The sequence below is a fragment of the Pan troglodytes genome, chromosome 10 (genome assembly GCF_028858775.2).
Source record: "Pan troglodytes isolate AG18354 chromosome 10, NHGRI_mPanTro3-v2.0_pri, whole genome shotgun sequence".
NCBI lineage: Eukaryota > Metazoa > Chordata > Mammalia > Primates > Hominidae > Pan > Pan troglodytes.
This window is the reverse complement of record NC_072408.2, coordinates 75,975,487-76,000,375: the sequence shown is the minus strand read 5'-3', so window position 1 is coordinate 76,000,375 and position 24,889 is coordinate 75,975,487. Positions and strand designations below refer to the sequence as shown.

Genomic DNA, 24,889 nt, shown 5'->3' with positions numbered 1-24,889 from the left:
CTAACAGCTGCAGAAACAATTTTAAAATCTTATTATAACCAGTATCATTCACCAGGTAATTAAGAGAATTTAATTTTCACATAAGCCTCAAAGCAACACTAAGAAGAAAATGAAACATCTTTAACGTGTAAGAATTTTTTTTATTCTTTTGGCTTTTTTTTTTTTCAAAATTAACACAAAGCTAATAAGCTGAATACGCAATGCAAAGCATCCTAAATCTTGGGCAATAACAAAATCTAAGATCCTAAGATCATGATATTTAAGGTAGGAAAAAAGTAATCAGACTAGACTGGGCACGGTGGCTCACGCCTGTAATCAATCCCAGCACTTTGGGAGGCAGAGATGGGTGGATCACCTGACGTCGGGAGTTCGAGACCAGCCTGACCAACATGGAGAAACCCCATCTCTACTAAAACTACAAAATTAGCCGGGCGTGGTGGCACATGCCTGTAATCCTAGCTACTCCGGAGGCTAAGGCAGGAGAATTGCTTGAACCCAGGAGGTGAAGGTTGTGGTGAGCTGAGATTGTGCCACTGCACTCTAGACTGGGCAACAAGAGCAAGACTCCATCTCAAAAAAAAAAAAAAAAAGTAATCAGATAGCAAAGGCAAGTTATTTAATCCAGACCCCATACCCAATGCTTAAAAATTGTCATGGATAATGATTTGAGAATTGTAAAACCTCATAAAATAGAGAGAGGAAAAGCCTGAATAAAGAGTATTTTAAAAAAACACAATTTGGTTTCAGTAAACAAAGAAAAGCTGAATTGTTAACACAAATTTGCTGAGTAGGGATGTTCCAAAGAAGTGACAAGAGGAACGTAACCTTTTAAGTAACTCAACTATGAAACTAAAATTATTTCAGTAAAAAAATGTACAATCGTAAAGCACCGAACTACTTTTATTTTGCTCAGAGTGGTCTGAGAATAGAGGTAGAAATTACAGAATATGAAGCACAACGTATTTACATACTGAAATTTACAATATTGGTATTTTCTCATTAAAATATTATCTATTTGAACTTAGATATTGAATACTTTTAGAAAAACCAATACATTTTAAAATGAGAGAATGCAATTAACATTACCAACAGTTCAAACACAAAAAAAAATTAAGATGGGACAGACATTAACAGCTTGCCAAGATCATTACGTTTCCAGTTAAAAAGTTAAGAACTTGCCCTTTTAGCCATTCGTCATCACTTTAATAGATTACATTAGTATTTTATTTGTATACAGCCTTACTAGTGACATTCACTTTAGCTTTCAAATCACTCAGTCCATTTGGTCCATTTAAGATTTACATGAAAGCTCAAAAGGACTCATATTTTAAAACTTCTAAAAAGGTCAACAGACCTTATTATGATGGTGATCAAATTTGCAGATAGCTTTTGTTTTAAAGTTTTACTTGAATATATTTAATCCCAGTCCCCACCCCTTTATTCAAGTCTACATCCACAATACTGTTTGATATAGCAAACGTACAATAATCCAGGATAACAGAATTTTTTGCACTAGAAATGCTTATGTAAAATTTTTCTTGGATGAAGGCACATACAGTATTACAACTCAATTCTGATTAATGTACAAACAAAACATGGAAATTCTGGTATGGTACATCAGTGATTAAGAAAAATGTCAACAATAGTTTGCACATTAGGAATCTGTAGTTAATGTCTGAATGTAATGAAACTCAAGTCATGATATATTTAGGTGTACCCATTACTAGAATGTAATGTTAGCTAACTCAAATAAGATTAACAATGGACTTTGTTTACTTGGTTGACTATGCTAGTTTTACTAAAACCAGTAGAAACTGTAATTAGTTAACTTTGGGCTTAAATTGGTTTAGAGGCCCCTTGATGGGCACATCCAATTTTGTAGATGAATTCAAGTTTCATTATCATGCCTTTACTAACTAACAAGAAGCTTGCTGATAACTTATAAAGTCCAAAAAAATAGGTAACTTACAGAATCTGTGCCTTTCTATAATGGAAATGACTGACATAGACAAGCATTTCAACTAATAACCCAGTCACAATCCAGTTTAAGCAACTGATGGATATTGAGAATTTTTTCATTAAGATGGGATCAGATGTATTTAACTCAGGGGGAAAAAGTGCTACATCTTTAAAATTTAGTGTTTAGATTTACATAATACAACATTCAATTTTTACATTCAAAAACAATATCAATTTCAATAAGCTTAGTTTTAAAAGTAAAAGATTTTTTTTGCCTCACATTAAAAGAATGTTTTGAGATTTATATTAAATTTTGTAATACATGGAAAACTACAAATTAAAGTTTTGATATTCAATCTGCATATTCAAAATGCAAAGTATCAAAACCAGCCTTTTAACTTAAAAAGCCCTTAAAATTGTAAATAGTGTAGGAGCTTATATCTGTGTTCCATAAAAATAGCATGCTTATTTTCTAGGCATTTAAGGACCTCATTTGCGTATCTGTTATGGTTAAAGAAATTGGTATTCTGTCACAGAATTACATACACTTGATAAAACCTTTAATTTTGCCCATAACAATTTAAATACTAACAATTACCATGACTGAATTTTCAGTAAGTTTCCCATGATTACTGAAAATAATCACATAAAGAGTATTTACCTATGAGGGGTTTGTTTAGCCTTAATTTAATTTGAATATGCCAACCAACATATAAAGAAAAAATATTTTAATTTACAGAATAACCTTTGTGTCACATGCATAAGCCTTATAGTGCCCTCCCCCAGCTCTTCACATGAATAAATGCTATTAACAAATATAAAAAATAAAATTACATGTGAAAATGAAGCATAAACAGACAACTCTTCCCACTTTATGAAAAATGTACACAAGAAATAGTTTTAAAATACAGAAAAAAAGACAATGATTATGATTTATGAATGAAACATCAAAGAAAATTATTTCAAGGTATTCTAAACTTGGGTATATGGCTTGACACAATTTAAAATTTTTAGATATAAATCAGTGCACCCTAAACCCATTTTAATTGATTAACTTTTACATCTTCTTTGCAAATTAAAGGATACTGTTTCTTTTAAAAACAAAAAGCAGATGTCAGGATAGTGTCTCTTCTAAAAAAAAATTTTTTTTTTTTTAAAGGAAAAGTCTCTTTGAATGTTGAGAAAACACCCTCCTGTATTATAAACTATTATTGTGTTAGATTTTCTCATAAATTTTTAGGGACAAATAAAACTAGTTCAAAAATAGTAACTTTCCATTTATTTTTAAAAATCCAAACACATAATATATATGTGAAATAACTCCCTGTGTTTTGTATTTTAAATTGCATGCAACCTACGTATGTGATACAAGAATCCCAATTTTTAGATTTTAGAAGTACACAATGAGTCCTCTTGATTATTTCCTTGCTTTGTTAAGACCATTAACTATTTGAAACCTGAAAGTGACAACTCAGCAATAAAATATTCATAAGATAAAGGGTCAAAATTTTTACCTGTCATTACTTACCTATAATTTGTTTCAGATGTTTCCAGAAGATTAAATTCACAAGTAGTTGGACCATTTAAAATGTAGGTATATACTGCATAAACAGTAGCCTTGGAGTTATAGTTACTGTTAAGAATACACACACATTTAACAGGAACAAGGAATACCCACCTTCTAACGATGACGATATTCGCGCTCTCGGTCACGCTCTCGGTCACGGTCTCGGTCACGATCCCGGTGCCTCTCTCGTTCTCTGCTTCTCTCTCTATAATAATCGTCATGACGGTCTCTACTACGGGATTTATGACGTCGACTCTTTTCTCGTGATCTACTATGGTCCCTCTCTCTTGATCGTTCACGTCTTCTAAAAAAAATTACTGGATTAATGCTCTCCATAATTAAATAGCTTAAAAATATTCAATTTTTTGATGTCTAAAAAAACTTAGGCAGCAAAAATTCTTTGTAAATCTGGTTTAAACTTACTATCCTGAGCTGCCAATAACGACTTACCAACTCACCAGTAAGCATGAACCAGAAATTTCACTATTAAAAACATTAACAAAAAAATCAGCAACCAGACACATCACAGAAATGCATCACATCATCTATTTAAACTAGCAGCCTAAAACAGACGTGTAGTATTTACTGAATGCACAAATACAAAGGTAAAGGGAAAATTTCAAAGCACTCGTGTTTCAAGCTAAAGAACATCTACAATATGGTTTTTTTAGATATAAAAGTCATGAAATCACAACACACAATGGGGCTTAAAAACATGAATATGACAACCTCTTAACATATGGTTCATGAGCAGCATCCAACACAAAGAAACTTTCTAATACGCATGTTATATTCAGGGGAGGAGAAGAGGCATGGGAGAGGGCTAACAATTATGACCAGTAGCAAGAATAGATATAGTATTCACATTGTATTTAATAAGTAGAAATGTTTCATGAACTGCCATTTTTTAAAAACAAATAATTTAACCAAAGCTTACTACCCAAAAGACTTCTATAAATTCTGCTAAATTCACAGTAAGGAAATAATAACTGTCTACGAAATAATATTTATGTCTTGTATTTCTGCACCAGACAGCTAAGCTTAGCAAACATAAGGTGCTAAAATCCTTGATCAAGGCCTAAGTTATTACTTTGTTTTTTCAAGATAGGGTCTCTCTCTCTCTGTCACCCAGGCTGGAGTGCAGGGACATGATCACAGTTCATTTCATCCTCGACCTCTGAGGCTCAAGCAACCCTCCCACCACAGCCTCCCAAGTAGCTGGGACTATAGGCATGCACCACCAGGCCCAGATATTTTTTAAATTTTTTTGTAGAAAAACTCCCTATGTTGCCAAGGCTGGTCTCAAACTCCTGGGGCTCACATGATCCTCCTGCCTTGGTCTCCCAAAGTGTTGGGATTTAAAAATTATTACTTTGGACTTCAAAACTTAAAAATATGATACAAGATAACTATATCTATGACAAATTTGTTTAGACACAAAGATTCTTACACCGGGTCAAAAAGGTAATAATTACAAAACTGGGGACCATGTCAAAAGCAAGCTCTTTTCTCTTAAAGATTACTACCAGATAGAGTACACTAAAGACATATCTAAGAATACCAAGTGAAGATTAAAGGTCTGCCTTTCAAAAATATATAAAATTTCAAAGTTAGCAGCAATGCTAAAAAGAAAAAAAAAGGAACTACCTAAAAGATAGATCACTCATTCATTCAGTCACTCCCTCATTCGAGAAATTTTTATTTAGCACTCATTCTGTACCACACACTCTGTAGGCATTAGAAATATTATAACGAGCATGGCTGAGCACAGTGGCTCATGCCTATCATCCCAACACTTTGGGAGGCCAAGCTGAGAGGATCACTTGAGCCCAGGAGTTCAGGACCAGCCTGGGTAACTTAACAAGACCCATCTCTTAAAAGAAAAGAAATACAGTAAGCAGGATAGATAAATCCCCTGCCATCATTCAACATGTGTTCTAATGAGGAAAAATATGCCTTATAACAAGTAAGAATTGATTATGGTAAGTACTATGGAAGAAATAAAAAGAACAATATGGCAGACTAACTTGGGAGAAGCCCCACCCTAAGAAGTTAGAATGAGACGTGAAGAATAAGGAGCCAGCTATGTGAAGAGACAGGGAAAACTGCTCCCAGCAGAAGGAATATAAAGTGAGGTGGTCAAATATTTGATGTACCTAAAGAAAAGGAGAAATATGGAGAAATACTCACTGGAGAACAGTGAGTAAGGGGAGAGGTACAAAATGAGGCTAAAAAGATAGGCAGGGGCTTTATCACACAGTCCCTCAATCTTTACAGTTTTGCTTTAAGACTGAGTAGGAGCCTTTAAAGGGTTTTAAGCAAGCAACTAACATTTAGAGTTAAAAAAAAAACCACTCCAGCTGCTAAATAATCAGTAGGTAAAAGCAAAGTCCTCCTTTTAAAGTCTCACAGTATTTTTTCCATTTGTAAACTAACAGTTTTTTAAAATAGAAATGAGACAGGAAAGTTTTACCTTGATCCAGAACCATAAGACTTGGACTCAATTCCATGAAGGCAATCTTGCAAAGAACTAATAAGAACTTTGCAACGATCATCAGCGGATACTTTGGATTGTTTAATTAAAGAAATTGCAGTTACCAGTGTCTCAATGGCACTCCCATAATCACCTGTGAGGGAAAGGAAAGGGTTTGAAGTCAAACAAATTTTGTTTTCAAAACACCATCAAACCACTTGGGATAAGAGTGATAAGGCATTTTACAAAAGTACTGTGCTATAAAATAACTATGCAAGACAATGTCTTCTTTCAGTGTTTCACCATTTGCAAAAGGCTTTCATGCTCATGGTATTAACTCAACTTATTATAGGTGTGTGAAGCACATTATCATTTTGCAAATATAAGAATAAATAAGGTGTCATGAGGCCCCTGAACCATTAAATGTCAAGGGTAAGACTTAAATCTATACCAAATAACTTAAAATTTGGATTTTCCCTACTACACTGTGACACACAACTTTTTTCAATGCTTTTTAAATAAATCGTAGGTAATGATTTGGGAATATAAGAAGAACTACTACATGTAAATGACCTATCTTCTAGATTGTACTTACATTTTTAGGTCATTCCTAATAACATAAATAAGAAATATTAATACAAGAAATACACAAACCAGCACTGGCATCAGACACAGCTCTCGAAATAGCACTGCTTGAGATTGCCCTATTTCTATTCATGATTTCTTCAAATTCAGCTTCACTCAATGGCGTTCTTGCAGTATCCATTTCCCTGTAAAACAAAAACATAAACCTTAACTCATACTCAACAGATGTCCTCAGTTAGTCACAACAGTGTAGAGCAATTCATACTAGCTGCTTCTGACATGTGCTTTAGAGATAGTAGTTACTTTTCCATATTGAAGCATGCTACTTTTCCCACAAAGAGAACACATCTAAAAATTCTCCTATACCAGTATCTTTCAGCTAAAACAGGGTAGCAGCTTAAACACCTCATCTTCTTGGAAGGCAGAAATAATATATTTATGTACCTACAATCTAATATTTACAGTCATTGTTCCTATCTTTTATCATCAAGTACTTTCACAGATACACACTAACTTACCTTCCAGGGGGGCCATAGTCACCCCTATCATATGGTGGAGGTCGCCCATATGGATCTGTTGGTGGTGGACCTCGGCTATCTGATGTAGGCATGCCACTGTTAGTTGGTGGAGGAAAGAAAGCTGGGTTCACATGCGGAGCTGGCGGTGGGGCACCTGGAGGTGGTCCAGGAAGATGCGGAGGAGGAGCTAGTGTAAGGGGTGGCCCAAGTGGACCGGGTGGACGAGGTGGAAAGGGGCCTGGAGGTGGAGGTGGTCCCTGTTGTGGAGGTGGTGGGCCAGGAGGGGGGCCGTAGCCTGGAACTGGAGGTGGAGGTCCAGGAGGAAGTGGACCCAATGGAGGCTGCCCAAAAGGTTGTCCAGGAAAAAGAACTGGTGGTGGAGGGCGATCTCCTCGATTAGGAGGCCCAGCTAGAGGAGGAGGCAGAACCTGACCAGGAGGTGGAGGACCTGGTGGACCAGGTGGGCCTGGAGGACCTAAGGGTGGACGTGGTGGAGTCTGTCCAGCTAAAAAACAAAGGAGAAAGAGAGAAAAAAAAAACACTTCACTAATAAGATATTTTAACTTTTATATGCCAAGATTATACTTTAAACGCATAAAGCATACACCAAGTCTTTGTCTTTAAATAAAATCCGTATGGTAAATGTTACACTACCAACTACAATGAAGTATATCCTTACAAATTTAACTAGCTCAATTTATGCTTAAGAAAAATTATTGAAACGAAAACTTTAATAAAAAAATATTACAATGCCTAGAGATATTTTCCATCTTTCCGTGTACACACACTTTTTACAGTGAAATCACCCACCTTATATTCTACTCTGATGCCAAGCTAGAAAGTGAAACAAGGAAAAATGATCTTGAAAGGATTTTTTTAAGAGGTAAGAAAGTAAGACGGATGTAAATATTCTATATATAAGTCAAGCAAGTTTGGAGAAAAATAAAGACCTTTTAGGCCAAAAATGGGTATTTCCTCTATGCTGTGCCCCATATGCCATGGAATCCTAGTTTCCAGGAACAAAGGCCGAGTTCCTTTAACAAGATGCTTGATCAAATTTCCTGGATTCCAAAAATAGCATAACAAGGAGAGTAAGTCACATTAATAATGCATTACTTGAAAAAGAGAGAAAAGGAAAAGAGGTATTAGGTAGACATGTTTTATCCATGGTAATTTAAGAAAAGTTTTACCTGGAAAAGGTGGGGGTGGCCCTCCTGGTCCTGCTGGCCCAGGAAATCTGTCCCCACCAGGAACAGCCCCTGGAAAACGGCCCCGTCCTCTACCACCTTGTGGAAATGCTGCACGGGAACTGCCTCCTGGAGGACCAGCTTTACCTTCCCCAGACATTTGTCCTGATTGTGTAGCTGCAAATATCCAAATACTCATAAATAGCACTTATTAAAAATAGTTTTCTGAAATGTAACCACTATCATTAAAAACAACTCTATTTCTAATATATTAACTTGCAAATGCCTTGTGCCTATGCAAACTACATGAGAAAGTATGGTTTAGGAAAACATTCACATCTATTTGGGCACTTTTAAAGACTCAAAATATCCAGGTTTAAATATATTTTCCATAGGTAATCGTGAGTTACTTTCAAAATACCAGCACTCTGCAGCAGCCAAGACCGAAATTCTTCAACAGATATCTTAATTTCAGTATTACATCATTTAAATTTTGTAACACACTTCTTCAGTTAAGTCTTAAGTGCTAAAACATTAAAAGAAAAGGAACCACTTGAATTTCTGTTAATTACATAATCATCCATCTCATCTCTTTAAAGACAACGTACTTAAATGTATAATGACAAATCTTTTCTATATTCAGTTTACCAAGTGGTGAAAGGTCTTGTTGCCAAGCAGAAAAATCAATGAACATTTTCTGGTTATCAGTGATCTCTCCCCCACCATAATACACATCCACATAGCTCTCCTTTAATCTAAGAATTAGAATGTAGTTTCTTTCTGTATCTAAGATGGAAATAATAGGACAAGAATGGCAGGGCTATAGAACTTGCACATTGTTGTATAGTATTGGGTCTGTTACATCTGGAGAAAAATGGAACAGGAGTAGGTTTCTAGCACACAGGCCCACAGTCATAACCAGTGATTAAATCTAATTCAAAGCATGGACTTTGTGAAATGGAGTTTCTAGTGAGCTAGTATTAAAATGACTTCTCTAGTATAACACCTAACAAATGCACTGGTTAAAATGTACATATTTTAATAAAAGCCTCTGAGGATTGCTTACTTTTCCTGGACTGCATTTCAAATTGACTCAGGAACTGTTTATTGCATGGAGTTACAACAGGATTCTGACCATGAAGTTCTCTTTTAGGCAACAGATCCATTAACTTTTTTGAAGATGCTTCAGATCCAACACCAACAAGGGCAAACCTAAAAAGTGTTTAAGAGGTGAGGATACAAAGTAAAAAGAGATCAATATTATTACTGTTATTCTTCTGTAAAAAGGTCTCAATCTGCTTTTATCTAAAACAACAGCTGGGCACAGTGGCTCATGCCTGTAATCCCAGCTGCTTAGAAGGTTGAGGCACGAGGATTGCTTGAGCCCAGGAGTTTGAGGCTACAGTAAACTATAATCACACTACTGCACTCCAGCCTGGGCAACACAGTGAGATCCTGTCTCTAAAAATAAATAATTTTAAAAACTAAAAATATTTCTTAACTATACGAGTACACATTTTTGTTCATCTTGTATAACATACCATAGAATTCAGTCATTCAAAATATATAATTCAGTGGTTTTTAGTATTTCACAGTGTTATAACCACCACCATAATCAATTTTAAAACATTTTCATCACCCCAAAAAGAAACTCCATATCCATTAGCCATCGCTCCCATTTCTTCCCATCCCTGTACCCTATGGAACCACTAAACCTAATTTCTGTCTCTGGACTGGCCTATCCTGGACATTTCATCTAAATGGAATCATACAATAGAAGGTCCCTTGTGACCAGCCTTCTTTAACTAGCATGTTTTCAAGCTTCATCCACTGTTACAGCATGCATCACCACTTACTTTTATGGGTGAATAATTTTCCATTATAAATATACAACATTAAAAGAAATGTATTCATCAGTTCATGGACATTTGGGTTGCTTCCACTTTTTGCTACAATAAAAAGATGTACAATATCATTAACTATTGGGGAAGTGCAAATCAAAACCACAAGATACCACCCCATACCCACTAGGGTGGCTATAATCAAAAAGACAAGTATTAAAGATGTGGAGAGGCCGGGTGCAGTGGCTCACGCCTATAATCTCAGCACTTTGGGAGGCCAAGGCAGGAGGATCATGAGGTCAGGAGTTCAAGACCAGCCTGACCAACATGGTGAAACCCCGTCTCTACTAAAAATTCAAAAATTAGCCAGGCATGGTGGCGTGTGCCTGTAGTCCCACGCTGGGAGGCTGAGACAGGAGAATCGCTTGAACCTGGGAGGCAGAGGTTGCAATGAGCCAAGATCGCACCACTGCACTCCAGCCTGGGTGACAGAGTGAGACTCTGTCTCAATAAATAAATAAATAAATATGTGGAGAAACTGGAACCATTGCACATTGCTGATGAGCACATATTAATAAAATGGCACAATGCCTCTGGCAAATAATCTGGTAATTCCTCAAACATTTAAACATAGAGTTATTATATAACCCAGTAATTCCATTCCTAGGTACACATCCAACAGAACTGAAAATACATGTTCATACAAAATGGGTACACAAATATTCACAGGGGCATTTTCCTTAATAGCCAAAAGTGGAAATAACCTAGACGTCCATCGACTGATAGATTAAAAGAAAAAAGTGCTATATCCATGTAGTGGAATATTACTCAGCCATAAAAAGAAATGCTGATGCATGCTTCAACATGGATGAACCTTAAAATCATTATGCTAAGGAAAAAAGCCAGTCACATAGGACTACGTATTTTATGATTCCATTTAGATGAAATGTCCAGAACAGGCATATCCAGAGCACGTTAGCGGTTGCCAGCAGATAGGAAGAGAGGAAATGGGAGTGACTGCTAACCGGGTACAAGGTTCCTTCTTGGAGTGATGAAATGTTCTGGAATCAGACAGTGGTAATGGTTGCTAAACTTCATAAATATAATAAATTATCACTGAATTGTACATTTAAAAGCCTGCATTTTATGGCATATGAATTATACCTCAAAAAGAAAAACAAATTTAAAATAATCAGAATGATTACCAATTCGTATAGTTACAGGATATTCTAAATTATTTGAGGGAGGGAGGGTCTTAGTAGCTTAAGAAGCTTAAGCTCTTTTCCCCCAATGTTCAATATGATCTTTTATTTTTTTTTTATTTATTTATTTATTTTTTTTTTAATTTTTTTTTATTTTTTAGTAGAGGTTTCACCGTGTTAGCCAGGATGGTCTCGATCTCCTGACCTTGTGATCCACCCGCCTCGGCCTCCCAAAGTGCTGGGGACTTAGTTTCTTTTTTTTTTTTTTTTTTTTTTTTTTGAGACGGAGTCTCGCTCTGTCGCCCAGGCTGGAGTGCAGTGGCGCGATCTCGGCTCACTGCAAGCTCCGCCTCCCGGGTTCACGCCATTCTCCTGCCTCAGCCTCCCGAGTAGCTGGGACTACAGGCGCCCGCTACCACGCCCGGCTAATTTTTTGTATTTTTAGTAGAGACGGGGTTTCACCGTGTTAGCCAGGATGGTCTCGATCTCCTGACCTCGTGATCCGCCCGCCTCGGCCTCCCAAAGTGCTGGGATTACAGGCGTGAGCCACCGCGCCCGGCCAATATGATCTTTTAAATTATACTTCTTATTTTAGTCAACAAGTTCTGCTGTTTGCACCAGGATTATCTTGGGTCACAACATTTAGAAAAAACTAAATTAATTTAACAAATATTTATTAAGCACCACTTCTTATACGCAAGGTACCATTCTAGAGCTGGAGATGTAATAGAGAACAAAACAAAATCTCTGTTCTCATTAAGCTTAAAGGCTTGGAAGAGGAGACAACAAACGAGTAAAATATATCAGAGCAGAAATAAAGGAAACAGGATAGGAAGGTGCTACTTTGCACAAGATGGTCATGGAAGAAAACTCTTAAACAGTTTGAGTCCTGAATGAAGTGAAAGAGTAAGCCATGTGGATATTTGAGGGGGAAAAGTAAACCAAGAAGAGAAAACAGCTAAAGGTCCTAGGTAGGAATTGGTCTGGCAAACAGCAAAGAGACTAATGTGGCTGAAAAAGAGTGGTAGGATAGGGTTAGAAAGGTGGTGGGAAAACAGACCAGAAAGTACCTTGTAGACAATGGTAAAGAATGAGACAGACAGGAAACCATGAGAAGATTGAGCAGAATGTCATTTTATTTTTTAAAACTTCTGTTATGTGGAGTACAGACTGTAGGGGGCAGTCTATACTTCCAGTTAGGAAGCTACTGCCAAAGTTTAAGTGAGAGATGATAGTGGCTTTGACCAAGTGGTATAAGTAAAGTTAGTGAGAAATGTTCAGACTCTGCATACATTTTGAAAATATTCTCAGTTTAGTATAAATTGGTATAATCTTCTAAGATAAGTAAGCAATATAAGAAATAAGCAAATTCTTTATCATTGTGCATCTAACAATTTATCCTTAAAAGAAAATCCAAAATCTGTACCAAAAGACTTACATAAAATGATGTCTGCTGCAACATTATTTACAATAGGCAAAAGTGGAAACCACCACGATAACCAAAAATAAGAAAGGTAAATTACAGTAGCATACCAGGTATGATGCAAAAGAATTAGACATTAGAGAGGATGTGTATTTATTTTTATTCCTTATATCAAAAACATATAAAACACATGAATTATAATTCCATTATTTATTTATTTATTTATTTTTAGGAAAAAGCCCAAAAGAATCTTCACTAAAATGTTAAAAGTAAACATCAATGAATGGTAGGACAGTGGTATTTTATTTTCTGACTTTTAGATATCTGTATTTATAATGTTCTCATGCTGAGGCTATCCCACTTGCATAGTTTAGTAGTGAAATAAAGCAAAATATCCATGTAACACATTATTCAGTTGCCCATCTTCTCCCATCTCTTAATCACAGGGAGAGTAATGGTTCTTAAACTGTCATTTCAACAACCATTTCAACCACAGATAGAGAAAACTTGGGAAAAATAGAAAATAAATCTGTCCACATTTCCACTCTATTGGTTTTAGTGTGTTAGGTAATAGGGTACGTAAAATGAAAAGTATCAATCTTTGCCCAAGAACCTCCTTCCAATGTAAACAGTCATGTGTTGTTTGTATACATGTGTATACATGTGTAATTAACATTAACTTAAAGGAAAGTTAACTTGTAAAAACTGTATCACTAGCTACTAAATCAAAAAGAAAGAAAAAAAAACTTACCCCTTTGACTGGCCATTTGCCCGATTTTCAAAAAATTTTATCTCCAAAATATCATTTACTCCCAAAGAATGAACTGCTTCAGTTAAGTCTTCATCTGTTGTCCACTGCAAGATATTTCCCCCTCATTAACCATTAAAATATAACCAAGATTTTTATTATCCCAGTTTAGTTTTTAAGGGGAAATTTGAGACATAAAAGAGAAAATAAATGCTGAGTGCAAATCTAAGTCTAGTTACAGCCAGTCAGGCTCCAATTTTTAAACAGCACAAAAAACATCTGGGAACCTAACTTCATTCCCTGGTAAGTATTTCAGAAACTAGAAGGTATATACCCTTGGGGTTACAATAAGATTTGACTCTCAAGAGTTTCTGGTCCCTTACAGCTTTAAACTGCTATGATTTTAAATTGTGAATAAAACCAATTTCACTTCCTCCCATTAAAGGAAAGTATTTTGAATTTCATCTTGTTTTTGAATTAAAATGCAGGTAAGAAAAAACTAACATGTATTTAATATCTACCTTATACTTTATGTATCAACTATTTAACTCTTATAACAACCATATAAGCCCTATTATCATCCCCATTTTACACATGATACAATAGAAGTTAAAGAGCTTTAACTCTTTAACAAGGTCACAAAACTAATAATAGATGGTGGAGCTAAGATCCAAATACTTACTTAGCAACCATACTTTCATAACTACACCGCTACTGTCTCCAATTTTATAGAATACTCAGACTGGGTGGTGGGAGATCTGTTATTTAGTTTTAAAAGAAATGTAAATAGGCTGGGCACCATAATCCTAGCACTTTGAGAGCTTGGTTAGGAGGATCACTTGAGGCCAGGAATTTGAGGCCAGCCTGAAGCAATATAGCAAGAAGTCAGCTCTACAAAAGTGTTTTTTTGTTTTGTTTTTAATTAGCCAGGCGGAGTGACACATGCCTGTGGTCCTAGCTACTTGGAGGCTGACACAGGAGAATCACTTCAGCCCAGGAGTTTGAGGCTTCAGTGAGCTATGATTACACCACTGCACTCCAGCCTGGGTGACAGAGTTTTGCAAATTCTGTCTCCCCCCGAAAAAAAGAAATGTAAATAAAACGTTTAAAAATACAGTGTTATTAAGGAAATGCTGTTTTTTGCATATACAAGTTTTTAACTTTCAAGTATACATATAACTAAGTAGAAATACAAACATTCTATAGGACTATTTTAATGATACTTAAGATGTAATATTAATAAAAAATAAATATACATATGTGCATTTAATGAAGCTCTAAATCAATAATCTTAGTCTCATGACAACCCAAATTAAAATATAATACACACAGCAGTGCTTCTATAAATCAGATTTCAAATTTAAGGGCAGAAATAAAACTCAAATTTGTAACACAAATTAAATAATGGACACTATTTTTAAACCAGGAGTGATACTATGTCTCTTTCCTTTTACACTTGAATCCTGGTTTGAGACCCCATGTGAGCATTATTTTTAGTGAAACTGGGCTATCTGAAGCAAGGTAAAGTGGTAGCATAAAAAAGGTAACTGAAGACAAAACTAATTTAACTATATTTAACTAGTATCTCCACCAAGAAAAGTTGAATGACCACAAAACTCAAAACTAGAAGAATTCGAATTAATGATGTTGCAAAGATATTTGTATTTCCCTCCTCATTGGACAAGCAAACACATATAGAAAAACACAGTAACTTCAAACTTATAAAAATCTGGAGAAAAACATTAATTACTAGAGCAGTTCAAAATCAATTACCAATAATTTAATTCTTACATTAACTTCACTTACCCATGTTAGATTTCCAATATATAATGCAATTCTCTTTCCAGTATACGTATAGACAACATTTGGTGCTGCTCCTTTACCCACATCATCACCAACAGTTGGTGGGAGAGTATCCATGTAATCCCGGTCTTCTGGGGCATCTCCATTATTTGCAGATGGAGATATGACATCGTCATACAAATCTATCTGATCATGCCCACCATATTCAGCTTCCTGAGATACAGAAATAATGCTCTAGATTATACAAAAGTCAAAATACTACTAAAATAGATTTGAATACAAATTCAACTTTTTGTTTTAAAAATCTGATGGAAAAAGGCCAAGGATTTCAGTACAAATCTTTTTCCACTTTATGCAATAGATGTATTCTTGAACAGGTCTAAAAAGTGAATTTCTTGCCGGGAGTGGTGGCTCACACCTGTAATCCCAGCACTTGGGAGGCCGAGGCAGGTGGATCACTTGAGGTCAGGAGTTCGAGACCAGCCTAGCCAACATGGTGAAGCCCTGTCTCTACTAAACATACAAAAATTAGCCAGGCATGGTGGCACACGCCTGTAATCCCAGTTACTCAGGAGGCTGAGGCAGGAGAATCGCTTGAACCTGGGAGGCGGAGGTTGTAGTGAGCCAAGATCGTGCCATTGCACTCCAGCCTGGGCGACAGAGCAAGACTTCATCTCAAAAAAAAAAAAAAACCAAAAAAACAAAAAAAGGGGGTTTCCTTTATTTCTTTTCTTTTTTTTTTTTTTTTTTTGTAGAGACCAGGTCTCGCTACATTGCCCACGCTAGTTTCGAACTCCTGAGTTCAAGCAATCCTCCTGCCTCGGCCTCCCAAATATAGGCTTGAGCCACTGCACCCAGCCTAAAGTTAATTTCTATATAACGAATCCTACTTTTCCACTGATATTTAATATAAAAAATAAGTTCTTTTGGAAAAAGACATGGAAACAAAATAAGTAACATGAAACTTTCCTTGGAAATACTCTTAACTAGAAGTAATAACACACAAATGCAAATAGACAAGTTTTTTTTAAACTGACAGTAGAAAAATCACCCCAAAATCCAAAGCCATTATATCTTTAATATGACCACAGAAAAATAGTTATTATTTTCTATAGTATTCACATCTTGTTTTCCAACCTTGAGGAAGCTACCAGTATTAAAAAAAAGCATAGTGAGCTGAGCCATAAAAGAAAGAAGAAATATGGGTATGTAAATAATTCAAAATGTCATAATAAATGAACAAGGTAAAGAGAAATAAACAAAATACATGTAGAACAATCCAAATTAATTATCTTGCAAGTTGTATCATTCTCAGTGAACAAAGAGCTAATGCTTACCTGAATTCTTAGTTATCTAGTCAAGCAAATTAGCAAGAGAAAAGCAACAGACAACAAAAAGAGTATAGTAAAGCTTTGGCACTGTCACCAGCAGAATTAAAGCAATGCTACTGGGTGTCACTTACATGCCTAAATGATAATCAGGGAAAAGGAAAACTAAAATGAAACAGTAACAGGAGCAGGAAAAAAAATAGAAGAGGGTTCAATTTGTAACTAAGTACATGAAAAATGAAATGTAGGTAAAAGCAGAACACTCAACACTATTTAATTGCCTTTGATAACCATTACTAGACCATAAGCTTGACTAAGCCTGTAGCACAGGAAAATCTCCATTTTTATCTTCTACTCTCCCTTTCCACAACTAAGTACTTGTATTGGTGTGAACCATTTTATTCTTATGACATAGAACATCTGACATAAGGAAAAAGACAATTATAAGACAACCTGAAAGTTCAGACATAACTTACAGATTCTCCCATTAATACAATTTACTAAAGAACTATACAAATGGCACACATGGAGGAGCTAATGGTTTTAGGGACTATTAGCCAAAATAGTCCCTAAATGGATAGAGAATGACCCAGAGAAAAGCATTTGTTATATGATGGTAAACAGAGCAACAAGATATTATGGGCCCGGGCTACTGTTTTGCTATTTAAAAGAGAGCCAGAATAAGATCTTTTTTTATTTATTTTGTATTTTTTTATTTTAATTTTTATTTATTTATTTTTTCGAGACGGAGTCTTGCTCTGTCGCCCAGGCTGGAGTGCAGTGGCGCAATCTTGGCTCACTGCAAGCTCCGCCTCCTGGGTTCACGCCATTCTCCTGCCTCAGCCTCCCGAGTAGCTGGGACTACAGGCGCCCGCTACCTCGCCCAGCTAATTTTTTGTATTTTTTGTAGAGATGGGGTTTCACCGTGTTAGGCAGGATGGGTTAGCCAGGATGGTCTTGATCTCCTGACCTCGTGATCCGCCCGCCTCGGCCTCCCAAAGTGCTGGGATTACAAGTGTGAGCCACCACACCCGGCCCAGAATAAGATCTTTTTAAAAGAAAAAGAAAAAAGCCTAGAAGGGGAAATATCATTTATATACCTAAATAAAGGGACCTCAAGTAATCATCAGGTAATCGTTTATGTAATTAATGACTTATCCAATTTACTAGTTATAGAATCTTTACATACCAATTTTACTTGTTATGAGGTAGAATGTCTATAAGACTTATTTAATAAGGGGTCTGGGATCTCAAGGTTAAATCAGAGAACAAAGCTAAATTTAACAAAGGGCAGAAACTAAGACCACAAGTCACCGAATAATGCCATAATTTTATTCTGTTTGTACAGCAATACTAAAATAATCTTTAAGAAATGAGTTTTTGTTAAACAAAGTAACATGCTCAAATTGCAATGACCACAGAAATTAGGAAAAAAGAGGGTAAGTTTTGTTATGAAGTTTCAGTGTAGCTGAAGCTTCAGGCGGTGTGGCTGCAGCAGTAGTTCCATGCACTTAAGATACTAAAAAGTTTCCCACAAGGGGTGTTGGGCACTTTAAACTCTCTTGCAATCCGGTTCTGAACATCAAATAGAATTACTAATATTATTCAAAGGGAGTTGAGTCTCCATCCTCCTCAGCAGAAACTATAATCACAATATATGGTCTGAGGGAAAGTAAAAAAGAATGGAAGGGTTATTAACAGCAGGACTAAATGTATTTTTAAATTTACACTTTCACTTACGTAAATAGGTGAACAGATTCTTTGTTTTCTTCTATTAGCTACAAACCTGTGAAAATGTTTACATAAGTAGACAAAAAATTTACAAGCATAATTGCAGCTACACTAACCTGGTATATCACAATCACTTACTATTTTTGTCCATCCATGAATTCCTATGTTGACACAAACCAATTTTCCACATTGATATGATTCTACCAATATTTAGGATCAGCCATTTTGTCTGGTAGTTGTACTGCTTCCAAGTGGTTGTAGTACGATCCTAATTAAGACCATGGTCCTGAGGTTTGATCTCCATGTGGACTAGTTAGCTTCTCTCTGTTCCAAGGCCACAGCCTGTACACTTAGCCCCAATGGTATACATTTAAACTTTGTGAAAAAACATAATGAATCTGAATACATTTGCTGCCATTACTAAAAATGAAACTCAAAGCACACTCTTTTGTAGTTATCAGTAACCTTCCTTTTAATCAGCTTCATATCACATCAATCCTCCAGCGTAAAAAAAAATACAGAACATACTGAACTTTGTTCTTACTTCATAAAGTGAGAAAATATGCATGATGTTTGCATGAGAAATTATGCAAAATGTCTATCACAGGTAATATATAAATAAAGCTCTGTGAGCCTATTGAACAAACTAAAAAAAGGTTTCCAGTTTGTCAAAGAAATATTTCACAGTATCATTTTTTATTACATGAAGGGTCTTTTCAATTATTACTTTTAATTTTAATGGCATTCAAAAAACAAGAAAATATCAACATCATTCCTCTAATTATCTTTGATACCAAATGTTGCCCAATTTTATCTGCTGTTCATAGTAGCTAGCCAGCTACGTTACATAAAGCTTGGAATAAACAACAGCTCTTAGGGTTTGTTAAAAAAAAAAAAAAAACTCACTAATTTTTTTCATTCCCTACCATTCTAAATCACTACAATCATTCTTCAGACAAGGTATTCTCTCGACATTTTATACAACAAGATTATGTTCCACATGATATACAAATATCTGTTGCCAAGCCAGAGAAAATGGATGGTAAAATGACTAAAATCCTATTAGTTCCCTTAAAGTATGGCTTCTCAACCTTTTCATTATCTCTGTCTCCTCCCTCCCTTCAAGAAGTTGCTTTTAGACATTTTTTCCCTAATTACCCCTCTTACAATTTTAATATCACAGATACACGATACATACTGTATACCACTATTGGGATGAACTTGTTGGCTGTCAAAATATTCATCATTCTCCCTGACAGGCCTGACATTTTTTTGATGGTTCTAAAATTACAGTAATATCATTCGAGGCTAGGCATGGTGGTTCATGCCTGTTAATCCCACCACTTTGGGAGGCCAAGGCAAGAGGATCCCTTGAGCCCAGGAGTCTAAGACCAGCCTGGGCAACTTAGGAAGATCCCATCTCTACCATAAAAATATATAAATACATACAAAATTCATGCATTATATGATACTATCAGTAAATGCACAGCAAAGGCCACTTGTTTCAAAGCCTATTTTAAATTATTTCCGTTTAGAGAAATATATGAAGGGGGGAAGTTACATTTTGCATTTACAAAATATATCCTATACCTCGGAAAAGAAATACTAGTATGCAAAATCCAATAGCAGATAACCTAATGCATACATTTTTAAAGAAAATATATCATTTTCTGGTTTTATCTAATTATGTTCTCAGTAGTTATTAAAACTGGCTAGTAATCCCTGTAAAAATCCCTTCCTTATATAATGGTAAGGAATTTGGTACTAAAAATATGCCACATAAACCATAGTGGACAATTCACAGGCAACTAAATTAACTGCACCCATAAATAACAAAATAGAGAAGAGTTCTAGCTTCCCTGAACATTTCTATCCATTTTTCTGAATCAATTCTACCTAGCTCATTCTCAACCTGACAGCTTTATTTCAGATGGTTTTCTAGTCAACATAAATAAATCATAAACAATGTTTCTCTGATATTTGTCCAAAAAACTTATTTTCATTAATTGGCTCAACAATTGGCTAGAATACATACATAATGACTGAATGTAAAGCAAAATGATTCATGACATAAAAACTGACTTATCCAATGTCCAGGTCCGTAACTCCTAAGTGAATTCTTTGTTCCAACTACCGCCTCTATACACCTCCATTCTTTTAAAAGTAATTAATCTATTTTTGTGTGTGACAAAGTCTCGTTCTGTCACTCAGGCTGGAGTACAGTGGCCTGATCTCAGCTCACTGCAGCCTCTGCTTCCCAGGTTTAAGCAATTCTCCTGCCTCAGCCTCTGAAGTAGCTGGAATTACAGGTGTGCACTATCATACCTGGCTAAATTTTGTATTTTTAGTAAAGACAGGGGTTTCGCCATGTTGGCCAGGCAGGTCTCAAACTCCTGACCTCAAGTGATCCGCCTACTTCAGCCTCCCAAACTGCTGGAATTATAGGCATGAGCCACCGCACCTGGCCTACACTTCCATTTTAAAGCTGGGTGGTCAGATTACTAAATTTGTGCTATCGGTGATGGCCTGACAGAGCAGAAACTAAATTCCACATTAAGAGTTTCTGACTCCCAAACAAGCAACAAAACACACTACTTCAATGCAAGCAGTGTAAGTTTCCCTAAAGTTCACAGAATTTTTTTGACTTTCCTCTCCAGATCAACAAAACTTTACACATAAAACATAAAAGAATGGTAACTACAATATAGGACCTGTCAGTGTGCTATAATTATAGTAGTCCCCTCTTATCTGAGAGGGATATGTTCCAAGACCCCCAGTGGATGCCTAAAGCCACGGAAAGCAAGGAACCCTATATATACTATGTTTTTCTTTATACATACCTATGATAAAGTTTAATTTATAAAGTAGGCACTGTAAAAAATAACTAATAAAAGAGAACAATTTAGTCATGCATGACAATGTTTTGGTCCAGGTGGTCAGATTATAATGGAGCTGAAAAATTACTATTGTTTAGTGATCTTAGCCCAATGCATTCCTCACATGTTTGGGCTGGTAATGCTGGTGTAAACAAACCTACTGTGCTCTCAGTCATATAAAAGAATAGCACATACAATTATGTACAGTACACAATACTTGACAATAAGCGACTGTGTTACTGGTTTATGTATTTATTATACTATACTTTTTTGTTTTTACACTTTTTTTTTTTAAAATAGAGACGGAGTTTCGACATGTTGGCCAAGCTGGTCTCGAACTCCTGGCCTCAAGCAATCTGCCGCCTCAGGCTCCCAAAGCACTGGGATTACAGGTGTGAACCACCATACCAAGGCCAACTATACCATACTTTTAATCATTATGTTAGAGTGTACGCTTCCTACTTCAAAAAGTTAACTGTAAAACAGCCTCAGGCAAGTCAGTCCTTCACGACGTATTACAGAAGAAGGCAGTTATCCTAGGAGATGACAGCCCATGCATCTTACTGCCCCTGAAGACCTTTCCAGTGGGACAAGATGCAGAGATGGAAGACAGTGATATTGATAATCCTGACCTGTGCAGGCCTAGGTTAATGTGTGTGTATCTTAGTTTTTAACAAAAGCTTAAAAAAAAAAAAAAAAGACCAGGTTCAGTCGTTCATGCCTGTAATTCCAGCCTCCTTTGGGAGGCTGAGGCAAGAGGATCACATGAGGCCAGGAGTTTGAGACCTGTGCAACACAGTAAGACCTTGTCTCTTCTAAAATAAAATTAATTTTAAAAGTTAAAAAAAAAATTTAATAGAAAAAAGTTTAGGCCCGGTGTGGTGGCTCATGCCTGTAATCCCAGCGCTTTGGGAAGCCAAGGCAAGAGGATCACTTGAGGTCAGGAGTTCGAGACCAGCCTGGCCAACATGTGAAACCTCGTCTCTTACTAAAAATACAATAATTAGGCAGGCATGGTGGTGAGTGCCTGTAATCCCAGCTGAGGCAGGAGAACTGCTTGAACCCAGGAGGCAGAGGTTGCAGTGAGCCAAGATCGCGCCACTGCACTTCAGCCTGGGCGACAAAGCGAGACTCCATCTCAAAACAAAACAAAACAAAAAAAAGAAGTAAGTTTACAGAATAAGGATATAAAGAAAATATTTTATATAGTTACACAATGTGTTTGTATTTTAAACTGTTATTATTGAAGAGTCCAAGTTTATAAAGTAAAAACAGGCCAGTCACAGTGGCTCACGCCTGTAATCCCAACACTTTGGTAGGTCAAAGCAGGAAGACAGCTTGAGCCCAGGAGCTGGAGACTAGCTAGGACCTCATCCCTACAAAAAAAATTGAAATTAGCCAGGCATGGTGGCACATGCCTGTAGTCTCAGCTGCTCTGGAGGCTAAGACAGGAGGACTGCTTGAGCCTGGGAGATAAAGGCTGCAGTGAGCCACAACTGCACCACCGCACTCCAGACTGGATGACAGTGAGAAAATGTCTCAATCAATCAAGTGAAAACATTACAGTAAGCTAATGTATTATTGAAGAAAAAAGTTTAAATAAATTTAGTGTAGCCTGAGTGTACTGTACAGTGTTTATGAAGTCTACAGCAGCATAATGTCCCAGATCTTCACATTCACCCACCACTCACTTGCTGACTCTCCCAGAGCAACTTCCAGTCATGCAGGTTCCTTTCATGAATGCCCTACACAAGTGTGCCACTTTTTATCTTTTATATCAAGATTTTCACTTACCTTTTCTGTTTAGATATATTAGATACACAAATACAACTGTGTTACAACTGCCTACAGTATTCAGTACGGTAATATGTTGTACAAGTTTGTAGCCTAGGAGCAACAGGCTACACCATATAGCCTACATGTGTAGTAGGCTGTACCTTCCAGGTTTGAAATGCAAAAGCACTCTATGATCACAAATGACAAAAGCACCTAAGATGGACTTCTCAGAACATACCGCCATCGTGAAGCGACACATGATTGTAGAACAGTTTACTGTCATAAAAGTTAGCTAAATATAGTATCTCTCAAACTACCTTACTGTATGTAATATTTTCAGACCTCAGAACCACGGGTAACTGAAACCACAGAAAGTGGAACTGTGGATACGTGTGCACTACTGTATGTAGGTATCTCTCAGCTCCCCTACAGTGTACTCTAAGGGTAGAGACTACCTAAACTTTGTATCCCTCGTTGTTGGCACATAACAGACACTCAACAAATGTATTTTGAACAATTCAATTTTTTTTTTTTTGAGACAGGGTCTTGCTGGAGTGCAGTGGCCCGATCTTGGCTCACTGCGACCTCTGCCTCCCAGGTTCAAGCGATTCTCCTGCTTAGCTTACTGATTAGCTGGGATTACAGGCAGGCACCACCATACTCGGCCAATTTTTGTATTTTGATAGAGATGGGGTTTCACCATGTTGGCCAGGCTGGTCTGCAACTCCTGACCTCAAGCGATCTGCCCACCTCGGCCTCCCAAAGTGCTGGGATTACAGGCATGAGCCTCCACACTCGCCCTAAACAATTCAACTTTTAAATTATTTAGTTTTGGCCAGAATTTTAAAATCTACAATTACTAAATATTGCGCTAGTAATTACTACACTTGAGTATAAATCCAGTTTAAACTGAATTGATACGCTACTGTGAGACAGAATCACTTTCTTCTCAACTTCAAGTAATAGGGAGGTTTGGAAGATGTTCAAATTCCCCTTCCAGCTGTTCTCAGCTTGGTGACATCCAAAGACCTCTAAGAACAAAAGGGAACCCATAAGGAGTAGCCAGTCCCTTGTGCCTCCTCCCCCTTCATTCTCCATTCTTAAGTTCACCTGGTGAAGAAAGGCACTCTATTAGAGCTTCACTAATTTATTATTCTCAATCTATCCCCAAATTAGTTTCTGGTAGGACTGTTGAATGCCTCACTTTTTTCTACTTCAATAGATGCAAATCACTTTTTGAAATAATACTGTGCCTTACCAAAATACAAAAAAGCTTCATAAAAGTATGACATTTAAAATAGAAGACCCAGCAGGATACAGACAAAAAATAGTAGAAAATGGAAATAAAGACTATCCCGAATTTCAAAGTATACAAATCCAATGAGAACTGCAGTTTACACGGGAAAACAAAGATTTTTTTTTTAATGTTTACAACAGCTTTGAAGCCAAAGTAAGTCAAAACTGGCTACTACTTAGTATTTTACTCAACGACAATAAAACAAGAGTTCTAGTCTACTATAGCAACTAGTAGAAATAAGGTCACCAGCTAGTAAAGATTAAATCAGTTGTAAATTATTTTGTGGTTGCCTCTAATTCTGGTAAGATTTTGGAAAAATATTTCAATGACAGTAACATATTTTTAAAAACAGGATAAGCTCTGAAAATAACCAACTATCCTTTTGTGACCTTTTTTTTTTTTTTTGGTACAGAAACTACTACCACAGCAAGAAGCGGTAGTGTAAAAGGATATACAAATCAATCAATCATTGATTGGCCAATGACATGCAAAGTAGCAAAAACAATGCCTCTATTTATCCTCGCCATTAATCTATTCAAACATATAAAGATTTTACTGGTAAAATTATACAACTG

At 36.4% G+C, this 24,889-nt stretch overlaps 1 protein-coding gene across 8 annotated transcripts in view; it reads right to left on the bottom strand.

The window, feature by feature from the left end:
* CPSF6 (cleavage and polyadenylation specific factor 6) overlaps positions 1-24,889 on the bottom strand; it is a 31,029-nt gene that overhangs the window by 3,742 nt on the left and 2,398 nt on the right. For 2 of the 8 annotated variants that reach the window (XM_063785886.1, XM_009425807.5), the window contains exons 2-10: positions 15,310-15,519; positions 13,507-13,610; positions 9,356-9,501; positions 8,293-8,466; positions 8,053-8,163; positions 7,103-7,607; positions 6,654-6,769; positions 6,000-6,153; positions 3,638-3,830 (exon numbers count right to left, since the gene is read on the bottom strand). In XM_063785886.1, coding sequence (XP_063641956.1) covers positions 3,641-3,830; positions 6,000-6,153; positions 6,654-6,769; positions 7,103-7,607; positions 8,053-8,163; positions 8,293-8,466; positions 9,356-9,501; positions 13,507-13,610; positions 15,310-15,519 — 1,710 coding nt within the window. In that variant the 3' untranslated portion in view covers positions 3,638-3,640. The remainder of the gene's footprint in view (positions 1-3,637; positions 3,831-5,999; positions 6,154-6,653; positions 6,770-7,102; positions 7,608-8,052; positions 8,164-8,292; positions 8,467-9,355; positions 9,502-13,506; positions 13,611-15,309; positions 15,520-24,889) is intronic. The other 6 variants (XM_009425808.5, XM_063785887.1, XM_009425809.5 and 3 more) reach the window with 3 other exon arrangements.